Source organism: Lichenostomus cassidix, chromosome 6, assembly GCF_008360975.1.
Source record: "Lichenostomus cassidix isolate B80296 chromosome 6, HeHo_3.0, whole genome shotgun sequence".
In the NCBI taxonomy this organism is placed as follows: domain Eukaryota; kingdom Metazoa; phylum Chordata; class Aves; order Passeriformes; family Meliphagidae; genus Lichenostomus; species Lichenostomus cassidix.
Genome location: NC_139487.1, coordinates 83,838 through 109,802, shown reverse-complemented (window position 1 = coordinate 109,802; position 25,965 = coordinate 83,838). Strand labels below are relative to the sequence as shown.

The 25,965-nt window shown below is 42.4% G+C and overlaps 1 protein-coding gene across 7 annotated transcripts; it reads left to right on the top strand.

The window, feature by feature from the left end:
- Positions 1-25,456, top strand: ALDH18A1 (aldehyde dehydrogenase 18 family member A1). Of its 7 annotated transcripts, XM_085064534.1 has the most exons (19): positions 2,949-3,004; positions 3,704-3,739; positions 4,027-4,150; positions 6,847-7,070; positions 8,592-8,741; positions 8,825-8,929; positions 10,244-10,402; positions 10,989-11,079; positions 12,684-12,808; positions 15,253-15,397; positions 17,053-17,126; positions 17,767-17,866; positions 18,932-19,152; positions 20,375-20,512; positions 20,622-20,817; positions 20,964-21,085; positions 22,566-22,752; positions 23,665-23,760; positions 24,714-25,456. In XM_085064534.1, the coding sequence occupies exons 3-19, from the start codon at positions 4,057-4,059 to the stop codon at positions 24,893-24,895; spliced, it is 2,409 nt and encodes an 802-aa protein (XP_084920660.1). In that variant the 5' UTR covers positions 2,949-3,004; positions 3,704-3,739; positions 4,027-4,056; the 3' UTR covers positions 24,896-25,456. The 7 variants fall into 7 exon arrangements, with proteins under 7 accessions (XP_084920663.1, XP_084920659.1, XP_084920660.1 ...); XM_085064537.1 differs by lacking the exons at positions 2,949-3,004; positions 3,704-3,739 and adding an exon at positions 1-39; XM_085064533.1 differs by lacking the exon at positions 3,704-3,739 and having other exon boundaries at positions 2,899-3,004.
- The last annotated feature ends 509 nt before the right edge of the window (positions 25,457-25,965 follow it).

The following is a 25,965-nucleotide window of genomic DNA, read 5'->3' as shown; positions in this document are numbered from 1 at the left end:
GCAGCAGGGAGCCGCGCCGCAACGTGCAGAGCCAGCCGGGTGAGTGGGGACGTGCTGTGCCGTGCCGTGCCGAGCCGAGCCGAGCCAGGCAGGGCAGAGCTGAGCTGAGCTGGCCAGAGCACCCTCGACTGTGCCCGAAGCGGGAAGGTGGTCTGGACTGCGGGCGTGGGGTTTGTGGCTCGGTCCGGCCTGGCGGAGATCGCAGAGGGAGCACGGGGGTCTTTTCGCGGAGGGGCGGTCAGGTGCTGGTTTGTACGCGCCGTCCGTCGGTGCTGCCCGTTCCGTTCTCGCGTGGAGAACCGAGAACGGCTGCTGTGTCGCTCGTGACAGAAGGCTGAGGGTTTTGGAGGAAAAGGACAATTGAGCTCAGCCTTAGAACTGCCTGGGTGCACCCGCACTCAACCGGTCTTTCGGACCCAGCAGGCTTTCCAGAGCCGTACAGGTTCGGGGTCACTTTTTCTCAGCGGTGTCGGAGCGTTACTGCTGCGGGGAGTTACCGGCAGTGTTGGATCGCAATTTGATCCCCTGCGAGCGCCAGACGAAGTGGTAAGAGCAGCTCGTCATCCATCCGGAGCTCTATGAGAGCAGTGCTGTTGCTCCTCTTCAGGTTTCTTTTTCCTTGCTGGTCTCTTCTGCCTACTTACAAGATTTCCCCATGCCCACAGAAAATATTTAAACTTCCCTGACACTTGCATGACAGCTAACAGTCACTGTCTAGGTTTTGACCTGACTTGGTGATAAGCTTGTGTTCTTCACATAGTGTTTCTTCACAGTAGACAGAACAAGATCAGATTAGAGGTTTTTTTTAAGTAACCTGATGGCTCTCTGAAAAAGTAATAAAACTCTAGATAATGGAGACTTAATAAGCAAGGCTTACATGGTTTACCAAAATTTTTTGACAGCTGTCTCTGTATTATGAAGTCAAGAGTTTTATTTTTTTAAATGAAAAATAACTCAAATACTTCCATAAATGCTTATACCCGTGCTGACTCTGTACCCTAAAATTGATGGATACTTGGAAGTGTTGACCTTCATTTTCTTCCCAGATTTGCTCTTGAGGACATTGAGAAGAAATTTACAAAGAGTTAAAATAAAGTTTTTTTCTTCCCTGTTCTGGAGTAAAGTATTCATATTTAGGCACTTCAGAAACTATATTACCTTCTCCGTATTTGAGTCAGTGAATATTTGTGCTGGAGGGCTCTGGACAGGCAGAAGGATCTGGCTTGATTGGCCAAGGCCAGTGGTATGGGGGTCAACAAGGTGAAGTGCCAGGTCCTTGTGCCCTTGAGTGGCAACAACCCCATGGAGTGCTCCAGGCTGGAGGAAGAACGACAGCAAAGTGCCAGGTGGGAAAGGACCAGATGGGGGGGGCGGGGGCACGGTGCTGATCGACAGTGGCTGAATATGAGCTGAGGGTGTTCAGCCTGGAGAAAAGGAGGCCTGGGGAGACCTGCTTGCTCTCTACAACTCCCTGACAGGAGGATGCAGCCAGGTGGCAGTCTGGCAGTGTTCCCCAGGATAGGAGCGTAAGAGGATAAGAGGAATGTCCTCAAGAAGCGCCAGTGGAAGTTTAAAGTGGATATTAGGAAAAATGTCTTCACAGAAAGGGCGGTCAGGCACTGGCACAGACTGCATATGGCACTAGTAGAGTCGCCGTCCCTGGAGGGATCCAAAAGACCCCAGCAGTGCCTGTGGCAGCTGACAGTGCTCTCCCTAGCTGTGTAGATGTGACGCTTAAGGGTGGTCTAGGGCCCCTGCAATTGTGGATTGGCTGTGTCTGAGGCCATTGTGAATGAGGATTGCTGGGCTTGACGGTGTTAGGCTTATGGTTGGACTCAATGATCCTAAAAGTGTTTATCAACCTAAACGTGTGCAGTTCACGCCTACTGTGTGCAGTTCTGGTGCAATAACATAAGGAAGGTACAAAGGTATTGGACAGCATCCAAAAGAGGAGTACAAAGGTGGTGAAGGGTCTCCAGGGGAAGCCATATGAGGAGCTGCTGAGGGTGCTTGGCTTGTTCAGCCTAGAGGAAACTCAGGGGATATCTCATTGCACTCTGCAGCATCCTCCCGAGGGGCAACGAAGAGGCAGGCACTGATCTCTGCTCTCTGTGCCCAGTGACAGGACCTGAGGAAACTGCTGGCGCTGTGTCAGGGGAGGTTTAGGCTGGACGTCACGAAAAGGTTCTTCCCCCAGAGGGTAGTTGGTGCTGGAGCAGGCTGCCCAGGGCAGTGATCATGGTGCCAAGGCTGATAGAGCTCAAGGAGCATTTGGTCAATACTCTCAGGCAGTCCACACAGGGCCAGGAGTTGGACTCCATGATCCCTCTGAGTCCTTTACAGCTCAAGATATTCTATGGTTTTAAATTATCCTGATTGTCTTAATTTAGAAGTGAATTCGAATGGCATAAGGGAGGTAAGTGAGGAGCAAAGCCAGCAGTCTTGCACTTGTGAAGAGGTCTGGACTGCAGTGGAGAAAATAAAGGATGTAAATGGCCTAAGGAGCTAAAGCCGCTCTCAGAAGTTTGGCTGCAGATCCCTTTCTTCCGCTGTCTGCACCAGACTGCAAACATGAGAGAACGAGAAGAATCCAGGTTAAGGGAGGCCAGCTGTGGGAGATGGCTCAGCAGTTTGTGCTGTGGGTCGGGCCGTCTGGACTAGTCTGGGGCTAGACAAAACAGTTGTTAATGCTGTAACTTGGAAAGGCCAAGATTTTGTGCTGCAACGTGGAGGGGAATTACATCATCTGCCGGGACAGCGGTGGGGGAAAGGAGCGCGTGCGGGGGTGGCGAGGCGGCAGTCGGTGACGTGGCTGCTGCCGCCGCGGTCGCGGATTGGCTGCGGCCGAGGCGGCTGCGGGCGGGGATTGGCTGCGGCCGAGGCGGCTGCGGGCGGGGATTGGCTGCGGCGGATTAGTGGAGCCCACCCCGGGGCCGTGGCGGCGGGAGCGAGACCCATCTGTCCTGGAATTCGTCGCTCGCGCTGCTCTGCGAGACCGCGACAGGTGCGGAGGGCGCGGGAGTTCGCGGCGCTCAGGCGGGGTCTCCGGCCGCCGTGGTTTGCGGGTCCGAAAGCAAACCCTAACCGGGGAGACCCGCGCGGCCCTTCGGCTTCCCCTCCGCAGAGAGGCGTCCTAGGTCCCGGCTTTGCCGCCGGTGCTAGTGCTGTACAGCCCCTCTTATGCTGCAGAACTTATTTATAGACCGGGTCTGGCAAAATGGAGTAACTCCGAGCTCCTGCAGTTACTGTCCTGTGAGGCGCTCGGGCACTCGGAAAGGTTCCGAGGCCAGGACAAGGTGCTGCTCCGCCGCGCCAGGGAGTGCACTGGTCTTCTGGGATGCGTTCTTGAGAGAAAGGAATCGCATGGCACTTGGTGCTTTTTATTGATTCTTCTCTATGCGTATACCATCTGCGGAACCCTATATGCGAGCTGCTCTAAAGACCATTTATTTGAAGTCTTCCTATATTTTAGTCAGTTCTTCTGAAATGGCTTCCCTCTGGTAAGGTTTCTAGGGTTTTCGTCCTTACTTATAATCGTGGATAAGATCTTGTAATTTGATAGTGCTCAGGAAAAAGTGAATGAGCATATTTCCTGTATTGAATAGTGCTGAAATTCATGAGAAATATAGTAGATGCTCTGTTGTGGGGTGTACAGAGAAGTCTGGATGATACAACCTCTCTCTATTTTTTCTTTTTCTTCCAGGCTTCTCCATGGACAAAATTATGACTTTTATCCATTGTAGGTACATTTACTAATGCTGTTTTCCCTTCTAGGGGAGCCGTATTTTATAATTTACCTTTATTAAAGATCTGGCAGCAGCTAGGGGAGAGGGGCCTTAAGTTCTTCTATATCATAGTCTGTGTGCAGATTCTGCAAAATAGAGAGTGGATGCAAGGAAATTGTATTAAGATTGTGCAGGACAAAGAGAAGTTGGACTGGGGGAGTGGGCAAGGAGAGAACTATAGATGGAAAGTAACTCTTATTTAACCAGTTTTCCCCCTTCCTCCCTTCGTTTTAACTTGCAGATATCCTTGATTTGCAGAAGGCATCTCAAAATGTTGTGTCGAGCTGCTCTGAGCCCTATTGTCCGTTCCCCCGGATGGTGCTTTGTGTTACCGCCATATGCCATCGCAGCCATTTCCCGTTTATGTATGTATGAGAGAAAGCACATATTTCTAAAATGTTGGTCAGTATGTGTCTGGGCATGCCTATGCTCTTTCCTGTGTTGGAAGGAAAATCATCTCATTAACATCTTACAAAACTTACAGCCTCTGAAGTGAACTGCAGTTGAAGCTCTACTTTCTCAATGTTACTTTCTCCCTTAACTCAGCAAAATTCAGCTGGATGTCTGTCTATTTTTCATTCTGACATGCATTTCAAGGAAAAAAAATCAGTTGTAAAAGTACTGCAACTGTAAAAGCTCTTTATTTCAACCTCATACATTCCTGGAAAATAGGATCTGATTATGTCTGCTCCCCACCTCTGCATTTTCAGATGTCTTGAGTAAAGCAAGGTGCGAAGGTCAAATTTGTTTGGGTTTGATTAAATTGGAAAAATGCATGCGGGAAACCTGAGTGGGAATACATAGGTGCCCTGTAAATAGTTCTTCCGTGAAAACCTAACTTAAGAGAACCATTCAGTGTCTGACTAGTGGTCTGAAATAGAAAAGGCATATATTTTCTGAAATAGAAAAGTTAAACTCTGTTAGATCAAGAGAGTAGCTGTTCAGCATTGCATGCAAGATTAATTTCTCGCTGGTCTGTGTATTAAAGTTCTCTTTTATTAATAATGATACGAATTAAATACTGAAATTTTGAAAAGTCTAAACTTGTTGTTATGAGCTACAGCTCTGTTGACTTCTGTACTTAAAATATTTCTAAATATTCCTCATTTTCTGAAGTCAACAACTTTGACCATGCTAACTGTGAAACGTTTGTTCCCAAGTATTGACAGTATCCAGCAGTGGAGCAGCTCTTGCCACTTTATCAGTTGTGATCTAAAGCTGGACTGACCATTTATCATATGGTTTTTTGGTTGGTTTTTTTTTGTTCTCCACTGTTTTCTGTTTGTTCTCCACGGGGTTTTTTTCTGTTCTGTTCAGCTCATGTGTATTTTGAAATTCTGTTTCTTTACTCCTGAGAGACAAGCCTTGTTCAGGCTACGTAGAAGGATCTGCAGTGCCAAATACTTAAGTATGTTTCATATTTTTCCCTTTCTTTATTAAGGAAGTTAAACTGTTGACAGGTATGGGATATAAAAACTGGAATGCCTTTAAGCCTACTTGTCCAAAACCTGGACTGGATGGTGGTATCAGTTCCTCCCTAATTGCATGTGGAGCAAGTTAATGGGCTTGCATCTCCAGAAGTTGCATATGTAACAGGGGAGCCGATTTCAAATCTCGGTCCAGTGTAAAATAACTAAAAAAGATAGATTTATGCAGCCACAGAGCAAGATTAATGATTACGACTTCAGTGGAGATGAATTGAATTCTCTGCTTGTTCTCGAACTGCTGTCTTTTCCCTTGTTTTACTGGGGAAAAAATAAAAAAAAGAAAGAAATTATTTCTTTTCAGATACTGTGTGTCTCTCAACAGCTACGTTCTTGGAACCTTCTAAACCCTGAAGCCAAGAGGACTGGAAATAAACTCCTTTCTGTTTATACTGTGTAGGCTAGGTAAATACTGGATAGTAGTACTAAATAATAAGGTGAAATGCTGGAAAGAACAGTTAAACTGCACTCCTTTGCCCAGTTTTTCGTGTGTATTGTAGACCTTATTTACATTCAAAAGTATTCCCTCATGAAAATAAGGGGCAAAAGAAACTCCTCTCTAAATTCCATTTTCTGCTTTTATATGTGTGACATGTTAGTGCAGCCTTCACTTATGATTAGACATTTAAGCTTCTTCTGTGTGTATAATGAGTGGAAGATTTATTTAATTTAGGTATTGTTAAATTACAAGTTTCTCTTTTATGTAGCACGATGTTAATTTCTGTCTTTCTCCTGTAACACCAAGAGCAGTCACTTTAACTTAGAAATTAATTTGTTTTGTATTATAGACCACCAAAATTAGAGAATTTCCTATGTTCCACTGAACATAGGAAATAAAATCAGGTAACTGAGCATGGCATAGGATTCAGTTTACTGATTTGTATAGAAGCCTCTGCATCTACAAACAATACATTGGTTAGGGTTGACTAGCATAGAATAGTTAGTTGTAAGACTCTTAGAGTGGTCATCTAGTTCCACAGCCTGATGCTTCAGGACTGCCCAAATGTAAAGCACGCTAAAGGCATTGTCCAAAGGCCTCCTGAACTTTGACAGGCTTGGAGCACAACTGCATCTTAAGGAGGCCTGTTCCAGGGCTTGAACACCACCGTGTGACTTTTGAGCTCGTACGTCTGTAATCCCCTTTCAACTCTCCCTAGCAGAGCACTGTGGAAAAATACCTGTCTTAGAGATGTTGTAAAAGCTGTGTTAGTTTTCTAACAGTCAAGCTTTCTGTACTACTACAGACAGGGAAACTCTCTTAACTGTATCTAATGAGGCAAGGCAAAGGAGATTGTTTTTAAAACTAGTCCTTGAGATGTGAGCTATACAGCCTCTTTTACAGTGTCTTTCAGTTTGGTCTTCTGAATACCCAGAGTCAGAGCTCTGTGATGCATGGGACATTTGCCTTCTGTACCTTAGGAATGGTTAGTGCTGTTCAGATACTCCTGTTTCTTACTTTGTTTTGGGGAATTGAAAGCTAGTTTCTCATTCCTAGTCACTGAGAAGTGTGTATTGTGAAGGGTTAAAAGTCTGAACAAAACACTTAAAACTGCATTTTTTTCTGTCTTTATCCACAGACTTCCCTTGCCATAACCAAAGATTAAGGAATGAATCCATTCGTTGTTGGAGCAACATTCCATTTATCACTGTGCCACTCAGCCGTGCACATGGAAAATCATTTGCACACCGCAGTGAGCTGAAGCATGCAAAGCGGATTGTAGTAAAGCTGGGTAGTGCTGTTGTCACTCGAGGGGATGAGTGTGGCTTGGCCCTTGGGAGGCTGGCTTCTATTGTAGAGCAGGTAATTCTGTGACTGAACATTTGTGTTAACTTCAGGTACCCAGTGATTGTTGGATGGTACAGAAGATTGTAGCAAACCATGATAAAATAGTCATGGCTGTTTAAAACTATCTCTTAGCTTTTCCCTTTTTCAACCCCCTATGCTGCAGTACCGTAAACCATGTAACTCATTAAACTGTTTCTTGAAGGTGTGGTGGTTGATCGTGACCATCAGCTTACGCATCCGCAGAGATTCTTTGTTGCTTCACTCACCTCTGCCCCACCACTAGTGGGACTGGGAAGAACATGGGAAGAGCAATAGTAAGAAAACTCATGAGTTGAAATAAAGACAGTTTAATAACAGAAGGAGAGGGGAAAATAAATCAGTGATGCTAAGGCAATCACTACCTCACACAAGCAGACCGATGTCCTGCTCGTCTTTGAGTGGTGGCCACCTTGGAAGCCCGCCTCCTGCCTTTTGCTGTTCTGCAACACCAGTTTTATTACTGTGCATGACTTCATATGGTGTGAAAAGTCCCTTTGGCCAGTGAAGGTCAGCAGTCTCAAATGTGTCCTCTCTGAACTTTGTGCCCGGCTGCTAGCCTACCTGCTGAGATAGGACATAATGGAACAAGAGAAGCCTTGATGGCTGCGCAAGTGCTTCTCAGCACGGGGGAAAGATAGGCTTTGATGCTGTGATAGCACTATTTAGCAATAGGCAAAACACTGGAATGTTACCAAAACTGTTACAGAACTGAAATCCAAAACACAGTACCATACAGACCCCTATAAAGAAAGTTAACTCCATCATGGGCGAACAGAGTATAGAGGGAGAGATTTGCGCAGTGAGATTTTTATGCAATAGGTGAGACGTGGCTCGGGCTTTAGTTGTCTCTAGTGGGAAGGTGGCACTGAAGTATGTGAAGTCTGCAAAATGAGTCATCCTTTCTTGATCACCTGAGCATTTGCAGAGTTCCTCCAGAGAAAAACCTGAAACCTCATTACTTGTAGGAAAAACTCATGGGATCAACTCATGTGTTTCTTCTCCATAATGAAACAGTTATCTTGGTGAGCACCGGACATGACCTTTTTCTGGGAAGTAAAGTTAACATAATATTTTACATGTAAGACATTTAGCTTTGGGGCTTTGAAAGGAATCTGGACAGAAATGTGTAAAGAGAAAGTAATCAAGAAGCTTTACGATTGAGAGTTAGCCTCTTCAGTTCTGGAATTCAAAGTTACTGTATAATGGTAGCTTTGGGAATGGATGAGTTCAAGCATGTTTCTGTCATAAAAGCTGGTATTGTGAAAAGAAGGTTAAACAGAAGTTATAGCTTGCATGCAGTACTTGGCATAGCTCCCAAGTGGCTAGGAAGGTGTGCAGAAGTCTCTTAAAGGTTGGTTGCCTTGCTTTGCACATCCATAGATACAGCAAAACACTAGTGTCAGCAGGAATTGGTGAGCATAAGGTTATAATAGCCAGAACTGTCTTGCTCACACTGATCACACGCCAGGCCCTGTTTCTTATTTCCTGTACTTACAGGTCTCAATGCTGCAAAATCAGGGCCGAGAGATGATGATTGTCACGAGTGGAGCTGTAGCTTTTGGAAAGCAGCGATTGCGTCACGAGATCTTGCTTTCTCAGAGTGTGAGGCAAGCACTTCATTCAGGCCAGAGTCAGCTAAAAGATATGGTGAGAGGCACTCCTGCTTTTCGTTGAATGTTGGGTACTACCTGTTCAAGTCACTGCCTGACAGCTGCTCTTTGTCTTTGTAGGCTATTCCAGTCTTGGAGGCCCGAGCCTGCGCAGCAGCTGGACAGAGTGGACTAATGGCTCTGTATGAGGCCATGTTTACACAGTACAGCATCTGTGCAGCTCAGGTAAGGCGTTCCTTCTTGCCTAGACTTACTCGCTACTTTTGCGGCTAGTATTGCCACAAAAGTGGTAGCTTACGTAAGAGTGCCTTGCTAAGTATTTCTGAAATGGAGTTACCATCAGGATAAAATGAATGTGCTTTTTCTTTTTGGAGTTCAGGTGTGTCCTGCTCTTTTATAGCAGCGAGGGTCAAGGTCTCTTCACAAAAGCTGAAGTTGTTGGTCCGAAGTGGGGGTTTAAAAACCACAAGTGACTAAGCCACCACACATTCTATAAAGCTGATGGAAGTGCATATTCACACTTCAGAGCTTTCTGTCCGTCTGCTCTTTGAACCTTTCCAACTTGGGGGTGATGATATCCCTGGCCTGGTTCTTATACTGAAGGCTGCAGCAGTATCAATTGAACAACTCTTAAACAGGCTTCACTTATCTTAAATATTCTGAAAATACAGAATTGCTTTAGCTGTAAGGCTTCATTTGTGTAGTCACTTTTAACAAATTATGGGCCCGGTATGAAGTCTTTCTTGGAGGAACTTCTTACTGTAATATGGTACAGCTGGTATGGCCAAATTGTTTATAGTATAGCTAAAAATCTCTAAAGGTCGTGTGGGATTGTATCTTGTTCAAATCTGTAGACAATTATCATTCCTTTGATATAAAATAAGTAGTTGCCCATGCCAAAAAGCTCAACACGCGCATTAATTCCTACTGCTATTGTAACATTTTTTTGCGGTGGAGTTGTTTGCTTTGTTCTCAAATGTCCAGTGACAGAGTAAAAACAAAATTTAAAAAAGTTTCTCCAGAGCAGACATTGAGGGTTTTTTTTTCCTTAAAACACCAAAAGAAAGGGATGGTATCTGCACGCGGGAGGCAAGATGTTTTGAGAAGAGCAAGTGAGTTCTAATGAGCAGAAGAGAAGTCTTGATATAAAGCATCTGCTTCTGCTTGCTTCCAGCTGGAGCATTAAAATGTGAGGAAAAACTAGAAGGGCAGCTTCTTGAGTAATCTCTTGAATTGTCTAGGGTCTGAGTAGTTATCACCAGCATCTATGTTCTGATTATGATCTTTCTGTCCAAGTCCATTCCTGGTGTGTGTGACCTATCAGCTTGAGATAGGCTATTACAAGCTTCAGTGGAATACACCTGATAATATTGTGGAAAGAATATTTCTTGCTTGTATTCCCTATTTTTTAAATGTGGCTTTTGTTTCATTAGTGACCCGAAAGATATGACTGCTCTGTCATGACGTGTTAATACATAAGTTTGTATGATGTTCGCATACAAAAGGTAGTAGGCTAAGTAGTTTCTTTCTTCCTTTTAGATACTAGTCACCAACCTGGATTTCCATGATGAACAGAAGCGTCGCAACTTAAATGGAACATTACACGAGCTTTTAAGGATGAATATTGTCCCTATAATTAACACTAACGATGCAGTTGTTCCACCTCCGGAGCCAAACAGTGATCTGCAGGGGGTAAATGTGGGTAAAGTATTGCAAGGGAGGGGCTCCTGCTTGCAGATGGTACAGCACTAATATGTACTTGCTTGACTAATGCCATAAGAGGGACCTCTGAAGTCTACAGCAGAGAGACAAAGATACAGAATTAGTATGTGGATAGAGGTTACTGGAAGACCGTATTGACCTGTCTCTATTTGGCATGATACAGTGTTGTGGGGTGAAAGCAGGGCAGATATTGTCCGCTCTGCCAAAAGCAAGCATGCCTAGTTTGGTTTTTCACTGAATAGTTGACATTGGAAGATACTTCTGCAGGTCATCTGATCCAGCACCCCTGCTTAAAACAGTGTCAGTTAGGGCCTCTTGTCCTGTCACCGGGCACTAAGGTAGAGAATGCAGATACTGATCACACTGCTTGTCATTTTATTACCACTTTTCTAAAGCATATGTACTTTCACACAAAGACCACCTCCTAAGTTTCTATTGGGTGTGAACAAAGTAGCTCAGAAGGACTTGTTAGTGCTGAGGTAGATTGCTTTTTTATGTTGGCACCAAATATTTCTTAGTTACTCACACTATTCGGTGCTTCTGATACGCATGTGTGTTGCAGGTAATTAGCGTGAAGGATAACGACAGTCTGGCAGCACGACTGGCTGTGGAAATGAAAACTGATCTCCTGATTGTTCTTTCAGATGTAGAAGGTTTGTGAGTAATTTCTTTTAATTTCTTGTTTTAGTGAAGTACATCAGACTGTCAACCAACCTAATTTCCTGTTTTACTGATCTCTTCAGTTCATCTCTTTTACAGGAACAAATTGTAATATACCATAATAACTTCTTAAGGCCTATACCCAATGTTGATGCTGTGGCATAAGCCAAAGACTGTCTGACACACTGTTGAGTCTGGGTGTGTGAGAATGCACGTGAATTTGAGACTTGTTCCAGAGCCCAGAATACCACATGTACTATGGCACTTCTGCTATCTTCTCAGAGTTCTATGATGGTCAGGATTAGTATGCAGGATAAAAGCTATGTATCTTAAACCAGGAATATAAACCAAATACTATTCTGCAATAGTTTGTTTCTTCTGGCAGCAGGTTCTGTCTGTGAATTACCGATGTATTAAAAGTCCTGGTCATTGCTTTTCAGATACCTGGATCTTGCTAGCTTTTTATGTCTCCTTTACTTTTGGCTTACACTGCTCTAGTCTTCTGAGCTGTGCTGTTGTGATATAAGCCTGTGAAGTATGGATGTTGAGCTTCCTTTTCTAGTGAGAGGAGGCTAGTTTCAGATCAATGCAGTCCACATCACCCAAGTCACATCGTCTTTTCGAAAAATCTTCTCCAGATGACCTTCTTTCAGTAGATGCTGGACTTCAGCACATGCTTGAGGCCCTGCGGAGGAAGCACAGTTTCCATAAGCACAGTTTCTTTTAGCAGATGCAACTGGGTTTCATGGTTGATTCTAGCTGAAATGACTGTCTTACAATAACTCATAAAAGCAATAGTCAAAACAGCTTGCTATAAAAATAAGCAAACCAGCACACCTGTCCTCCAAGCTTATTCATGCAATGTGACAATGTGTTTATGCAAAGATGTGTGTCCTCTACTTCCCAAGCTCTAGAGGGTGTACGCAGATATACTGCACTTGTCTTCTCTAATTTGTCATGGCAGTATTTGGTCACGTAGAATTTCTGGGAAGTGCGGTAGAGTTTAAGTTAATTATGTTGGGTAAACCAAAGTGTCCTTCAACAGCAAGCGTAGTTACATAAAATTACTTGATTTTAAAAAGTATTAATAAGAGCATGTCCCCGTAGTGTTGTGTTCCTTCTTAGCAGAATTCAGTAGTTAGGCTTTTTACATGTTTCTGAATTGCCTTGTTTCTCACTGTGCAACCCATCATTCAAGAATATCATCTGAGGCTTTGATGAGGAGGACTGTTCTTTGCCTGTTCAGCAGGGGGTTTGTGTATGTAAGCCCTGATTCTGAGCAGCTGAAAGCTGCAAACAGTCTGAAACCTTAACCAAATGTGATTACTTCCCAACTTGCATGCATCCATTCAGCATGTGGGTTTTTGCTGTCTTACTTTTTGTAGGCTTTCAATAAATCTGAACCTTCTGGGTCTGCCAGTTAAGTGTTTCATGCTTTCAGTCCCACAAAAAGAAGGGTTCAGTGGAAGTTTCCAATCCTATAAAGTGGAACACAGCTTTTTAGCCTCATGTTGGTTGCTTTTGTTGGTTTTTGTCTTTTTTCATGGGTGAGCTTAGGACATGAGGGTATATAACTGATTTTTATTATTTATTTCAGGACTCTTTGACAGCCCTCCAGGCTCTGATGATGCAAAACTCATTGACATATTCTACCCAGGAGATCAGCAGTCTGTAACATTTGGAACCAAATCCAGAGTGGGAATGGGTGGCATGGAAGCTAAGGTAGAAATATGGAACATTTTCTTCCTATTTGGGAAAGAAAGGAAGCTAGATGAGATGATGGTGCTTTGTGCTGCTGTTCAAATCAATCTTAATAGTCTGCAGAAGTTGCCAGGCAGGAACCTTAGGAGTACCAATAAAAGGAAATGCTGAGTCTTAGGCCTAGGGACACTGGTATGGGCTGGAGAGTTGACTGCCTTTAATGTAGGTCCAGTGAATAGGGCATAGGGGTCCTGGTAGACACCAAATGGAATGTAAGCCACCAATATGCCCGTTGGGCAAAGCAGGCCAGCAGTGTCTTGGATCGCATTAGAAAGAACATAGCCAGCAGGTCGAGGAAAATGATTACTTGCATCTACTCAGCACTAGCGAAACTACATCTGTAGAGTTGTGTCTGGTTCTGTGCACCGCAGTACAGGAAGGACATGGTATGCTGAAGTGAAACCAGCAGAGCCATAAATATGATTAGAGACTTGGAGCACTGTCACACTAAGAGAGGCTGAGAGCTAAGACTGTTTACACTGGAAAAGAGAAGGTTTGGGTATAAATAGCTGAAGGAAGGGTTTGGAGAAGACAGAACCAGATTCTTCTCCATGGTATGCAAGGAACAGACAAGAGGCCATGGGCACAGACTGAAATACAAGTGAGTAAACTGAAATGTGAGAATTTTACAGTGAGGTTGCTGAAGCACTGGAGCAGGTTGCTGAGAGAGCCTGTTGGATTCTCTGTTTGGAGATGTTCAAAACCTGACTGGATGGTGTCTTTGAGCAGGCAGTTGGACTGTATGATTTACAGAGATCCTTTCCAGCCTCACCTATTCTTCGACTACCCTGAAATGGCACGTGGGTTCCTTTAGCTTTTCTTTTAGGTCCATATGAATTGAACAGAGCAAATAATGAATTTCATCCTAGTAGTTTGTAAAATCTGGCGTTTGGAACTGTATTAAGTTGGTATTTTTTGTTAAAACAGGAATCGGTCTTCAATTCTTTCTTATGTGATAATTCAAAGACTTTGGAAATCCCTGTCTCTTAAATCTGGTATTGTACCTCCCTCTCCTTTCTGAGTTTGTACAATGTGTTGCTTGCTTCTGAGGAGCATATTGATGGAGACCAAGGTAATTTAATTTTTGAGTGCCAGATTAGTAGAGGTGGGAGGGCTAACGGCTTTTAGTCCTGTGTAGAGTCAGGTGGTCTCGGTATTCATTGCTGTGAGTACATAAACATGGGTGTGTTGTGAGACTTCAACATATGTTTCTCGTGAGGCTGAGATACGCACTACTGTAGTATTAATGGCTGCAGGTTTCCACAGGATGTATCTGGAAGGTTGTTTATAAAAACCAAAGCAGATCTTGAGTAAGTAGGAAAAGACCGTAGTAAAATTCTTCACCAATTACCTTATTGTTTATTCCCTTTTCTGAAGAATCAGGTAAGGCACACTTAAGTATCAGAGCGTGGACTGGAAGGTGGCAGAAGGAGGAGGTATTTGTAACTGTGGGATGTACAGAGCTTATTCAGAAATTACTTTCCCTTATCTGGTTTCTGGGATAGTTTAAACTAGGTATTGAAGGGAAAGCTGCAAAGGTCAGAGAGTAAATTTTATTGTAAAAGTAATAATCTGTTAGATTTGTTGGTGTCTTTTGAGTCACATAGAGGCAAATCTTGATGCAGGTGTTGTAAAAAAATTTTCTACGGTTGAGGAGGTGGGAGACATTTTTGGAAAACTGTAGCATCAATAATAGGAAACAGACGGTGGCTCAATGAACAAATAACGATTTTCAGCATGAAATTTGAGCAAGAATGAAGCAGTTGATGGTCTTTTGGTAGCTGAGTTTGATGTGATAGGCCTATCTATATTTGTGTGTCACAGTGAATATGGATACCATATTCTGAAATACCGAATACTGTAATACCGAATTGTCGAATCATATCAGGAAAGCATAGAAGTGAGTAAGCAAAGAAGCTTTTGCAATTAAATAAATGACACATAATCAAAAATAGTACTGGATAATACTGCCCATACCTTGATTGGGAAAAGGAATGAAGGAAACCGCTGGCAGTACCTCTTCAGCAGGTAGCATCTGGGATTTCAATTTGTGGGATTTTTTATTTTGTCATGAACCAATGGAATATTGAAAGGAGGTGGATTTTAGGGAAATTGTGTTGTGCTCAAATATGGGGAAAGAGGCTAATTTTAGGACTAATCAGTAGAAAGGGATTCCAAAGGACCCTTACTATTAAGCTAATTCTGATGCAAACTTAACATACAGTAGAAGGACTAAGCAAATTTCAGTATTCCAACAGTGAAGTTCAGAAATTCCCAAAGTGTGTTGAATGCTCTTTGAAAGTGTAAATGATTAGTCTGGATATCAAAGTGGGCCAAGAAGTCTTGTTTAGAGTCATGATTCAAGTAAGTTAATCTCTTGGAACCGGCTCTGTCGTTTGCTGTAGGTGAAAGCAGCTCTGTGGGCCCTGCAAGGAGGCACCTCTGTAGTGATTGCAAATGGAACCCACCCAAAGATCTCGGGTCATGTCATCACAGATATTGTAGAAGGAAAAAAAGTTGGAACATTTTTTTCAGAGGTAAAACCTGCAGGTGAGTACAGAGGTTATGTGTACCTTGAAGACTGCAGGGATTTCCTGAAAAATTAGAGTTAAAATTTGTCTAGACCTGTGCAATAACTGGCAAATTACCTTCTGCTTGAGAAATGGATTTTGAAAGGTATTTTCTAAAGTAAAGATAGAAACTGTTGAATTCCCTGCCCTTCTTCCCTCTGGCTGATAAACTGCTGCATCAGATGTGCATTTGAAGAATGGAATGAGTAGAGTAGAAATTTTGCCTTTTGTAGTCTTAGGAGTTAGTGTCCTTGATTTCTGTGTGAAATCATGGACATAGAATGTGCTGCTGAACGAAGGTAGTGTTTAGGTTATTTTTAATCATAAATTTATTTTAAGACTTAGTGTTCTGGTATGGTAGGTAGTAATGTTTTCCTACCTCTGCATTGCTGGAACTGTGTAACAGTTGCTGGATAAAATCGGACCAAAAATCTGTGACCTTAGGATAGGAGCGATACTTTTGACTTGCACTTTAAGCCAAGTGAATTTCATAGTGCATAATAATCCTTAATGGATTTCTTATATGAACATGTCAAAATCGTCCTTTGAACCCACTTGGTGTCATTATGGTCAAGAGCCTTTTTGAAAAATCAGCCCCACTATAATAAATTGGTATCAGCAGTAAAGCTTTTAATCTTGCGATCCCATTCCGAAGCACTTACAAATATGGCAAATAGCAAAAATCTGTCCCTGTGAACTGTTCTGGTGCTTACTTCAGTCTTTCTTCTATCCTCCAAAACATGCACTTTGGGAATTCAAGTAGGTTCTAAAACTCAAGTATATTTGCTTACATACATAATTTTTCTCAAAGAACACTAAAAAGTGCCATACTTTTTGAAGTATGATGTCATTTCAAAAAGCTGTTTTAAGGTGTCTTAAATAAGTTTAAATAATCAAATGTCCACAAGTTCTTTTCTTACACATACCACTATACCTCTGTAATTTCTGCTCTGGTAATTTCCATGGGACCCTTCTTTAACAGAAGTTGGGTTGTATTTAACACTTTTGAGTCGCCAGGTTTACAGGCTATTTCAGGAGAGTTAAAAATGGCAACTTAGTTTATTCATGAGCTACTTGTGAATTCTTTGCAGAAATGCTACCTGAACATGGTGACTTGAAGCAGAAACACAAATAACTTCTTTTATATAATATCAGCACTTTGCTCCTAATATGCATACAAGGAAATACAGAGGGAAAGCAATTTTTCTGTGAGCTGCTACTAGGGTTTTGGCATCATTATATGTGTTCCCATGCGTACATTCCTCAGCTGGATACTTGAACTTTTCAAAGTTTTGCTCTTTTCTTTCAGTAGTCTACTATGCCCTAGAGACTATGCCCCAGAGCTAGATCCTGTTCTTTCGCTCTTCGTCAAGTCTTTTTTGTACAAGCTGCACACTTGCCGTGTCACAGAGACAGAATCTTTTTGATGACTCTTTATGTAGGGACTATAGCAGTATTTTTGTGTCAGGTACAGGCTTTTCTGTTTAGCATACAATATTTTTCTTGTATTTGTCTGTTTAAAACTGTACCAGCTTTTGTGCTCTGAACAAAGAATTGGAAGACGATAGGGTTAGTGCTCACTTCTGCCTATGCTGTTACTTTGTCTGCATAGCATATTTTTGGGTTTTTTTGCAGGCCCTACAGTAGAACAGCAGGCTGAAATGGCTCGAGCTGGTGGCAGGACCTTGGCGGCCCTACAGCCTGAGCAGGTAACAGAACAATATGGCCAACTCGATAAAACTGCACGATTGGCAAGTTTCACAACATGGATTGACAACATAAGTGGGCCCCTGGGGACAAGAATCTATTATTTCTGTGCCTGATCCATCATTTGTATTGTAGCACGCGAAAAGATGCGAAAAGCAAGAGGATCGCGCAGCTTGGGGCTACGAAGTAATATGTGCTCTCTTGTGGGGTTTATAGAAATTTTGATAGCATCAAATAACAAACAGAAGTGAATTGTGATCAGAGCTAGTGAAGAATTGACTGGAATAACTTTCTCCATTCACACCTGTGTGGAGTTTAGCATACAACATGTATACAAAAGCATAGCTGTAGATGATTACTGCTCTGCAGCTTGGTGGGGATGATGTTGCACAAGGTGCTCTTGAAGGACATGTGAGTTTGGCGAAGAAGACTGGGCAAGGAAAGCAAGATAATAAAAAGCGAGGTAAAGATTGAAGCAGTGTTTGGTCTTTTTTTCAATGTGATGCGGGCTGGAAAAATCAGCTGGCCAAGTATTGGGAGAGTTCCGATAGAGGGTGTGGTCATCATAAATGGACCATAGGGACTAGGTGTCAAACACCATGGACTTTGAGTAAGAAGTTCAGAAACTGTTTTCTCTTTCAGAGAGCAGAAATTATTTATCGTCTTGCTGACTTGCTAACGGACCAGAGAGAAGAAATTCTCTTGGCAAACAAAAAGGACTTACAGGAGGCTGAAGATAAAGGTAGTGTTTCAAACTTTTCCATGGTAATATTACCATCATGAACCTCTCTGGGCCTCGACACTAATGTGCAGAACTGGAATCGTTTGTCACTGGGGATTAGGTAGTAGGGCTGACACAGATTAGTGGACCCAGGACTTTGAGAGCACGTAAACAGCTGCAGCTTCCTTCATTGCATAAAACAGGTGCCTTCATCAGGGAAGATACTGAGGCAGTGCAAAACGCCAAGTGGTGTATTGTAAAAAAAAAAAAAAAGGAATGGAACAAATATTTCTCTGTTAGTGTCATGCATAAAGTGAATGTTTTCTGTGCTGGTTAATGTAATGTTTGGTTCCTGAAGGGAAGGCTATCATCTCTACACTTAAATTGATGCTCTCCAAAGACAGCCATGTCCCCTTCTGATTGAGGGAGGTTCTCTTCAGGTGGCTCAGATGAAACCCATTCTTCTGTGTTGGATTGATGCATTCATTGAGAAGCTGGAATTGAGATGTGTGCGTATCGGTATAGCAAAGATATGAAAAGGACACATCCCGAATTGTAAAATTCTGTGGAAGGCACTACTGACCAGACTATTTGAGGGCACGTTGCTGGGTTAACTTAATGTTTGAACATGTTCAGACTAGAAAATTCAAGTAGTTCTTGCCCAACGTGCACAGAAATGCTGTGCACTTATCTGTGCTTTGGTGGTCGTGTTTGTAAAACAGAAAGATGAAATTACTGCCCAGACCTTTCGGAAATATGCAAAGGTAGAAATTTTTAAGAAATTCAGTTGTGCATTCACTACGTGAAATAGGGCAAACCTTATGTTTGTGGATGTTGCTGTTGCTTCATGTGCAAAGCACTTAAACCACATTAGTTGAAAATGTGTTGGGTGAAATCATCATCGTATTTGAGGGGTTTTATTGTGACTACCGGACTTAATGTCGTGCCTTTTTAGTCTCAGGTAGGTTACTTGCTAGGGTGTGGGAAGTTTCTTAATTTTCCTCAAGTTCAGCACTCATTTAAGTCACTTCTGTTTGAGCCTAGGAAGACTAATCTATCTCCAACACAACTTTTTCTTTCTTTTAGGGAGATTGGCACTCCCTTTGTTGAAACGCCTAAGTCTGTCTACTTCAAAGCTAAACAGCTTGGCTATCGGTCTGCGTCAGATTGCAGCATCCTCGCAGGACAGTGTTGGCCGTGTGATTCGACGAACTCGAATAGCAAAAGACCTGGATTTGGAGCAGGTGACAGTGCCAATTGGTGTTCTTCTCGTGATCTTTGAGTCTCGTCCTGACTGTCTTCCACAGGTATGTAAGGAAGGCAGATGACACTGTTGGGTATTTCTGTTGGCAAGCAAGTAAGAGACTGCAAGAAGTATTGTTTCAAAGGACCCTTGCTTTGATTCATCTACAATTGATTTTGTTCGCATCCCTATTTTTTATGCAGAGATGTTTTCAGAACTTGCTTCTGCAGTGTTCAGTTAATCGGGCCTGGGGGTTTTTGTTTGTGGGTTTTTTTGTCAGTTGGGTGGGTTTTAGGTTTTTGGGGGGAGGAAGAGCGGTGGTTTTTGCATATTTTTTTAAACATGACATATAGAAGGAGTAATCTTACATACAGATGGTGCAGTTTCTGCATGCGTCTTACTGAATGTATGTTCAGTGCCCAACTCACAGCTTGGGAGGCTCCTCCTAAGATACATTTGTTTTATGTGGCCATGCTGTACATATAGGAACTGCAGGCTGGGATTAAACAGAAATTGTGTAATACAGATGCTAAGAATTAACTGTAGCTGTTAGGAATATGTGATTAGAAAAAAATTGTAAAAGGCTGAGCATAGAAAGCACAGAAGTTTCAGGCTTTGAGTGGTCCATGTTGTACTGCTACTGCTTTTGTGCAGTTAGGTGGAATCTTAGCTTTTATTCAGTTGTAGCGAGATGGTATGAAGAAGAAAGGTGTTCTAAGTTCTTAAGTACGGAAGTTGCTGGAAACGCTTGTGAAAATCTTGTAAGTACAAGATGATGCTAGGCCTGTTGTCCCAATTTTTTTTTTTCTCTCCACACTTAAAGCAAGTCTTGTCAATATATGACTGCTGTTTTAGACAGCATGATGAAAATGTTCTTCCTGCTCACAGGAAGAGCTTATCTGCCACTCTCTGCCAGAATGGTTAGGGAAAAGAGTTCTTGCTCCTAAAATTATTCTCTTCAGGGTAATTGCCCATACAGCTAAGCAATTCATGTCAAGCCCCGTGTCCATAGATTCCTCTGACTTGTTCACTGTAGTCTTCCCCTGGCAATAGTACCCTGAAAACTCAAGTTTGTTCCTGAAGCACTAGTACATTTAATTTCTGGAATGAAACGTGCTGCTATTTGTAATGGTTTTTTTGAGCCATAAAAGGAAAACTGTAGATTAATATTTAGTAAATCAACCAAACAAAAAATCCTCTTTTTATTTTGTGGGTGTCACTCCGATGGAAGAACCAGATTACATTTAAGGGGTTTTTTTTCTCCCTGTAATAAACTCCTTTGACAGGTGTCTGCTTTAGCCATAGCCAGTGGAAACGGCTTACTACTTAAAGGAGGGAAAGAGGCAGCACATAGCAATCAAATCCTTCACCATCTTACGCAAGAAGCACTCTCCATTCATGGAGTCAGAGATGCGGTGCAACTAGTAAGTGCCTATAGTTAAATCAACTATTACTTTGCTATGGTATGTATAAAAAGTATGGGCAAAATTTGAGAGTTCAAACAGTAAATTGTTCATATTGCAACTACCGTAGGTGAACACAAGAGAGGAAGTAGAAGATCTCTGCCGTTTGGATAAGCTGATAGATCTTATCATTCCACGTGGTTCATCACAGCTAGTTAGGAATATCCAGAAAGCTGCTAAGGGAATCCCAGTGATGGGACACAGCGAAGGGATCTGTCATGTGTATGTTGACACGGATGCCAGTGTTGAGAAGGTCACACGAATAAGTAAGCTGTGGGAGGGTGACTTGGATCACGTGGGTGTAATTGAACTTTGCAGTATGCAAAGTAGTTTTGATAATTTATAATTTATATACTATTCAAAATCTTTGCTGTAAATGTTATGTAACCAATTATCTACTCTTAAACCTCAGTCAGAGACTCAAAGTGTGAATATCCTGCTGCCTGTAATGCTCTGGAAACTCTCTTAATTCATCGAGACTTGCTGAGAACCCCGTTGTTTGATCAGATCATAGACATGTTGAGAGTAGAACAGGTTAGTGACTCGTGTTTGTTTTGTGGTTTTTGGTTTGTTTGGTTGGTTTTTTTTTCCCCTGACACTTCAGAAGCATTTGGTGTGGCTGGTGTAGCCCTGTTTACGTGGCATAACATTTTAGTTACCCGTAGGTGTCTTCGTACATATAAATGAACTTTCTTCTCCACACAACATGAAGTTTTGATGTAGAAATTATGTGAAAGCAGATAATTTGGGACAGCCACAGGGTGTTTGTTACTGGGATACCTTTGCTATGTACTTCCTTGTATATAGCAAAAATAATCTTCTGTCTTAAAAGAGCATATACACAACCTTTTCTCTACCCTTTGAAATTCAGCCAGATGAAAAGCCACTTCTTCCTGAATCTATTAATTTAGCTTCTTACCAAGGTGAATTCCCTTTCTGTTTTTATCCTTTCTGAATTTGCTTTTTACCTGTATTTGTTAAAATTTTCCCCTTGCGTGCCCTTTAGTCCCACCCATTTTCTCTCCCGGTGTGTCAAAGGAACATCAAAAGGCCAGTATACTAATGAGTCGTCTTGACACAAGGAATTTTTTTTCAGTAAAGGTAGCAGAGATGCATCAGGAAGAAATATCCATGAAGTAGTATGAATTGCACATAAATCAAGGGTTTTCACACGGTGCTGTGTATTTGACAAATAGAGTGTACAGGCAGTGATTAATGCAGGATACGGAGGTCATATGTTTTTATGATGTTAAAAGGGTTCTAGTAAAAGAATCTTGTTGGGTGCAAGTTCTCAATGTCTGGAGATTTTCGATGTCTTGTTTTTGTTTCTTGGGAAGGGTAGAGCGCAGGGTAGATGTTTGTATTTTGGATGGGGGGAGGAATATGAGTATATGCATATTCCACCACGACCCACCCAGCTTCTTACACGGCGGGGAGGATAATCTGTCTAATCTGACCTGACAACAAGAAACATAAAAATATTGGGCATGATTGTGCAATTAAAGTGGAGTTGCATGATAAAGTGCTGGTTCACAGATATCTTCTTAAAACCTTGACATTTAGTAGACTTATGCCTTATTTCCCATGTAGTCAAAATTTCTTGTGTTTAATTTGCATGGGATTTCTGTGCTGTGTCTGTTCTAAATTATCTGTCATTGTTTAGGGGTCTTGGCTGCTATAATTAAACTCAGAGCTTGCTAATGTGTTAAAATCTTTATTAGAAATGAAAAATATCTGTGTGAGTTTTCTTGGTTTTGGACCCAGTAACTCCCTTTTGTCAGCGATGTGCTTCGGAGATGGCAGGAGGGCAGAGGAAGAGAGAGCCTTGATGCTGTGCAAGCTCTATTCAGCAGCAGCCAAAACACTGTTGTGTTTTTAACACTGTTTTAGTCACAAGTCCAAAACATAGCACTACAGGGATGGCTATCCATCCCACACTGTGTGCAAGAACACCTTGAGCTGTAATGCTCTGATACGGTAAGTAACCACAAACAAAATGTTTCTGGTACTGCAGGTGAAGATTCATGCTGGCCCAAAGTTTGCATCTTACTTGACATTCAGTCCTTCAGAAGTGAAATCTCTGCGCACAGAATATGGGGACCTGGAGTGCTGCATTGAGGTGGTCGACAGCGTTCAAGAGGCTGTCGAACATATCCACAAGTATGGAAGTTCCCATACGGACGTTATAATCACGGAGAACGGTTAGTGACCAGGCTCCTTCTTTAAGCCGCTGTTTTGGTTTGACTGCTCATTCCTGGTGTTAGAGTTATTAATGACATTGCAGTAGTTCTTCTCTTGGGTCTGTGCCAGTTCGAAACCTTACTATAGCTCTACCGTGACAAAGGTTTGCTCTCGGACCAAAATGAGCCCAGAACTTCTGAGAATCAGCTGCAGTAAGGTCATGTTGATCTGCAGCTGGCCAGTGTGAGTCAAGTAGGCTTGTGTTTCCGTACTTCTTGCTGAGCTTAAATGCATGTCACTAAAAGGCATTTGATACCATAACCACTGCCACAGGATCTGATGAGCTAGTGATTTGTACTGGAAATAGAGTTGCTCTTGAATGTGTCTGGTTGCTAAGGGCTACTGACCTCCATTTCACACACTTGCATGTGGTATTTCTGCATCGTTCTTCCCAAATATTACTTGAACTAGCTATTGAGTTTATGATTTTTCATTATCTGAAACGATTCCATGTTTGAGATTAATGGAGAGCTGACTGTAGTTTTAGTGTCTCGGTTTGCATGTCAAATGCTGTTTGGGGCATCTGTTCTTTTTCCCCGGTCACGCGACTAAATCCCTCTTTGAAGATTCTAAAGTTATGAATGGAGTTATAATTAGAAAGTTATGAATGGAGTTAGAATTAGAGATCTTTTTGCTTTCTTCTAATCTTTGCAAGCTTCCTCTGAGATTTGTAGTCGTGTCTATGTGATAAGCATAGTGGGAGGAAGGTATAAATGATCATGGCTTAGTCCAGGCTGTTTAAATCCTGTCTGATAAGGTTGTATATGAAAGTTGTATTGTTATATTTGTTCACTGTTTCTTGCTGCATTTATCAGAATACACGATCATTCTGTATGTAATGGGTTTTATTTCTGTCTCTGCCTCTTTGCCAGAGAAAACAGCAGAGTTTTTCCTCCAGCACGTGGACAGCGCTTGTGTTTTCTGGAATGCCAGCACTCGATTCTCTGACGGCTACAGATTTGGTCTTGGTAAGAGGGAAAATACTGCAGGGATGTGACTGCAGAATTTGCTGGTGTGTGAAAAGTGTAGCAGTATGAACCCTGAAAGATAAGATTAGTGTCTTATGTTACTGTCTAATAAAAAGTTTTCAGGAAAGGCACTGTACGAAAAGTTGAAGCCTAGAAATTTCATTGACACAAAGATGTTTTGGATCCTTTGAAGCTCTATTCAATTCCAATAAAGTAGGCTCTGTGCATATAGTGATACAACAATGCAATACAGGATGTGAAATTGGTGAAGAGTTTTCTTTTTGTTTGTCTTTGTAATGATGCTGTAAAGAACGCAACGGTTTGGTCCTGCTGGGCAGACTGAGCTGCTGTCTATTGTGCCAGTCCTGCAGTGTTAAGGAATGAAGGGCAGGAACCAAACTGCATATGGGTTGCTGAAATAAACAGGTCCACGTGCTGTTGCAGAAGTAGTGAAACAGGTGCAGGAGACAAAGGAAACATTGTGTCACGAGGTGGAAAGTGGGAGGTCTCCACTACAAGCTATTATTATGTCAGGGGGAAAATTCAGTGTTCCATGTGTTTAAAAAATTCTTAAGGTCTTGCAATATCTCCTCGATGCAATAAAAAAGGATGTAGGATCTTTACTAGTTTAGCTTTTATTTATTTTTAAGGATTATGCCCTCAGAGCAGTGTAGGATCAGCGTAAGATACCTGTCTTTTGCATCTTTCTTTCTGAAAATAACTGTAGCATCCAGAAGTATAAGCATTACATAACCAATTTATAATGTAATAGTTAACCTCCTGGAGCTTCTTCATTGGGTAAATACAACTGGTATTTGGAGCAGAGCAGAGGAGACAAAGGGAGAAGAAAGCTGAAAGGCAGGCAGCTTTTTTACAGGGAGGTGCAAAACTATTTAGACTGAAGTGAACATCATCAGAGGATTAACTACCTTTATCCTGGGTGTTTCCTACAGGTGCCGAAGTGGGAATTAGTACTTCACGTATCCATGCGCGTGGACCAGTGGGAATTGAAGGACTCTTAACTACGAAGTGGCTGCTGAGAGGAAACAATCATGTTGTTTCTGACTTTTCAGAGCATGGGAGCATGAAGTATCTTCATGAGAGCCTCCCTCTCCCTCAGAGAAATGCCAGCTGAAAATGCTGGTGGAGGAAACCCAGGGGTGTAATTATTTACTGAGGATGTTCAGGCTTTGGGATAATGTCTGGTGAAGGAATTTGCTTTTCATTTCAGAAACCTTGTCCTTGGTCATTGTGCAGTGCAATGAATACAAAATTATTCCATCTATAAGAATGGCCCTCCCCTTTCAGTTTCCTTAGATAGTATTTGCAAACTGACTTTGCTTCTCCCAGAGACAGATTTTTTCAAATCACGCAGGTAACATAAGAAAGGATTTCAGTATTGACTACATTTTTCTTTTTTTTTTTTTAAATCCCAGTGCTCCATGTAGCTAATACGTTTGGTGGTGGAGCATAATTTTTTTCCCTAAGTCATTCTTTCATTGAAGTGTCTTTTCTAGAGAACAGACTCAATAGTTGTGGTTTTGGGGTTTTTTTTCTTCAGTCTTACGATCATGGCATTTCTTGAAGGCCAGAAATCTTTATCCTTACTGACTTTGTATTTGATCAGTCTTGAGATAGGGGGACAGCTGTTCCAAATGTATAGTAAACTATTGAGCAAGAAGCCTTTTATACCTAATTCTTTGTATTGTTGACTCTTGTAGATAAATAACATAATTGTCCACTACCGTAATGTTGTTACTTATTTGTACGAAAGGTTTCTTTTTCTTCAATTTTGTAGAGAACTTACTCCAACAGCATTTCAGCTTTGGCAATGGCTCATCTGGAACGAAGCTCTCCGTGTGCACAAATGCGTCCCTTGGTGCCTGGTGGCCCCACCTCACGGCCAGACCCCGGAGCTGCCCGCCAGCTGCGGGACATGCCGCTCTTAGTTTGATGCCACCGGGGGGAACCTGCTGTGGTACCGCCCCGCCAGGGTGAAGTTTGTTTTCCCGCCCACCACTCTCCACCGCTGTCCCGGCATGGGTGGTGTTTGCACAGGCTCAGGATCCTGTGCTGCTGCACCCCTTTCTCTGGTTGCAGTGGCACAGCGGGGCATGGTGCTTGTTTGCCTCTGAGCACATGCTGAGGGCCAAGGGAGACGGGTGAGGCGAGCGAGACACCTTGGTAGGTGCGGATGGCTCCCGG

Bases quoted from the DNA above. Each gene is read 5' to 3' on its own strand.
- ALDH18A1 (XM_085064537.1), top strand. From the start codon at position 4,057: ATGTTGTGTCGAGCTGCTCTGAGCCCTATTGTCCGTTCCCCCGGATGG. The intron at 10,403-10,988 runs GTGGGTAAAGTA...TGTGTGTTGCAG, and splicing joins GTGATCTGCAGGGGGTAAAT to GTAATTAGCGTGAAGGATAA. The intron at 23,761-24,713 runs GTAAGAGGGAAA...TGTTTCCTACAG, and splicing joins CGGCTACAGATTTGGTCTTG to GTGCCGAAGTGGGAATTAGT.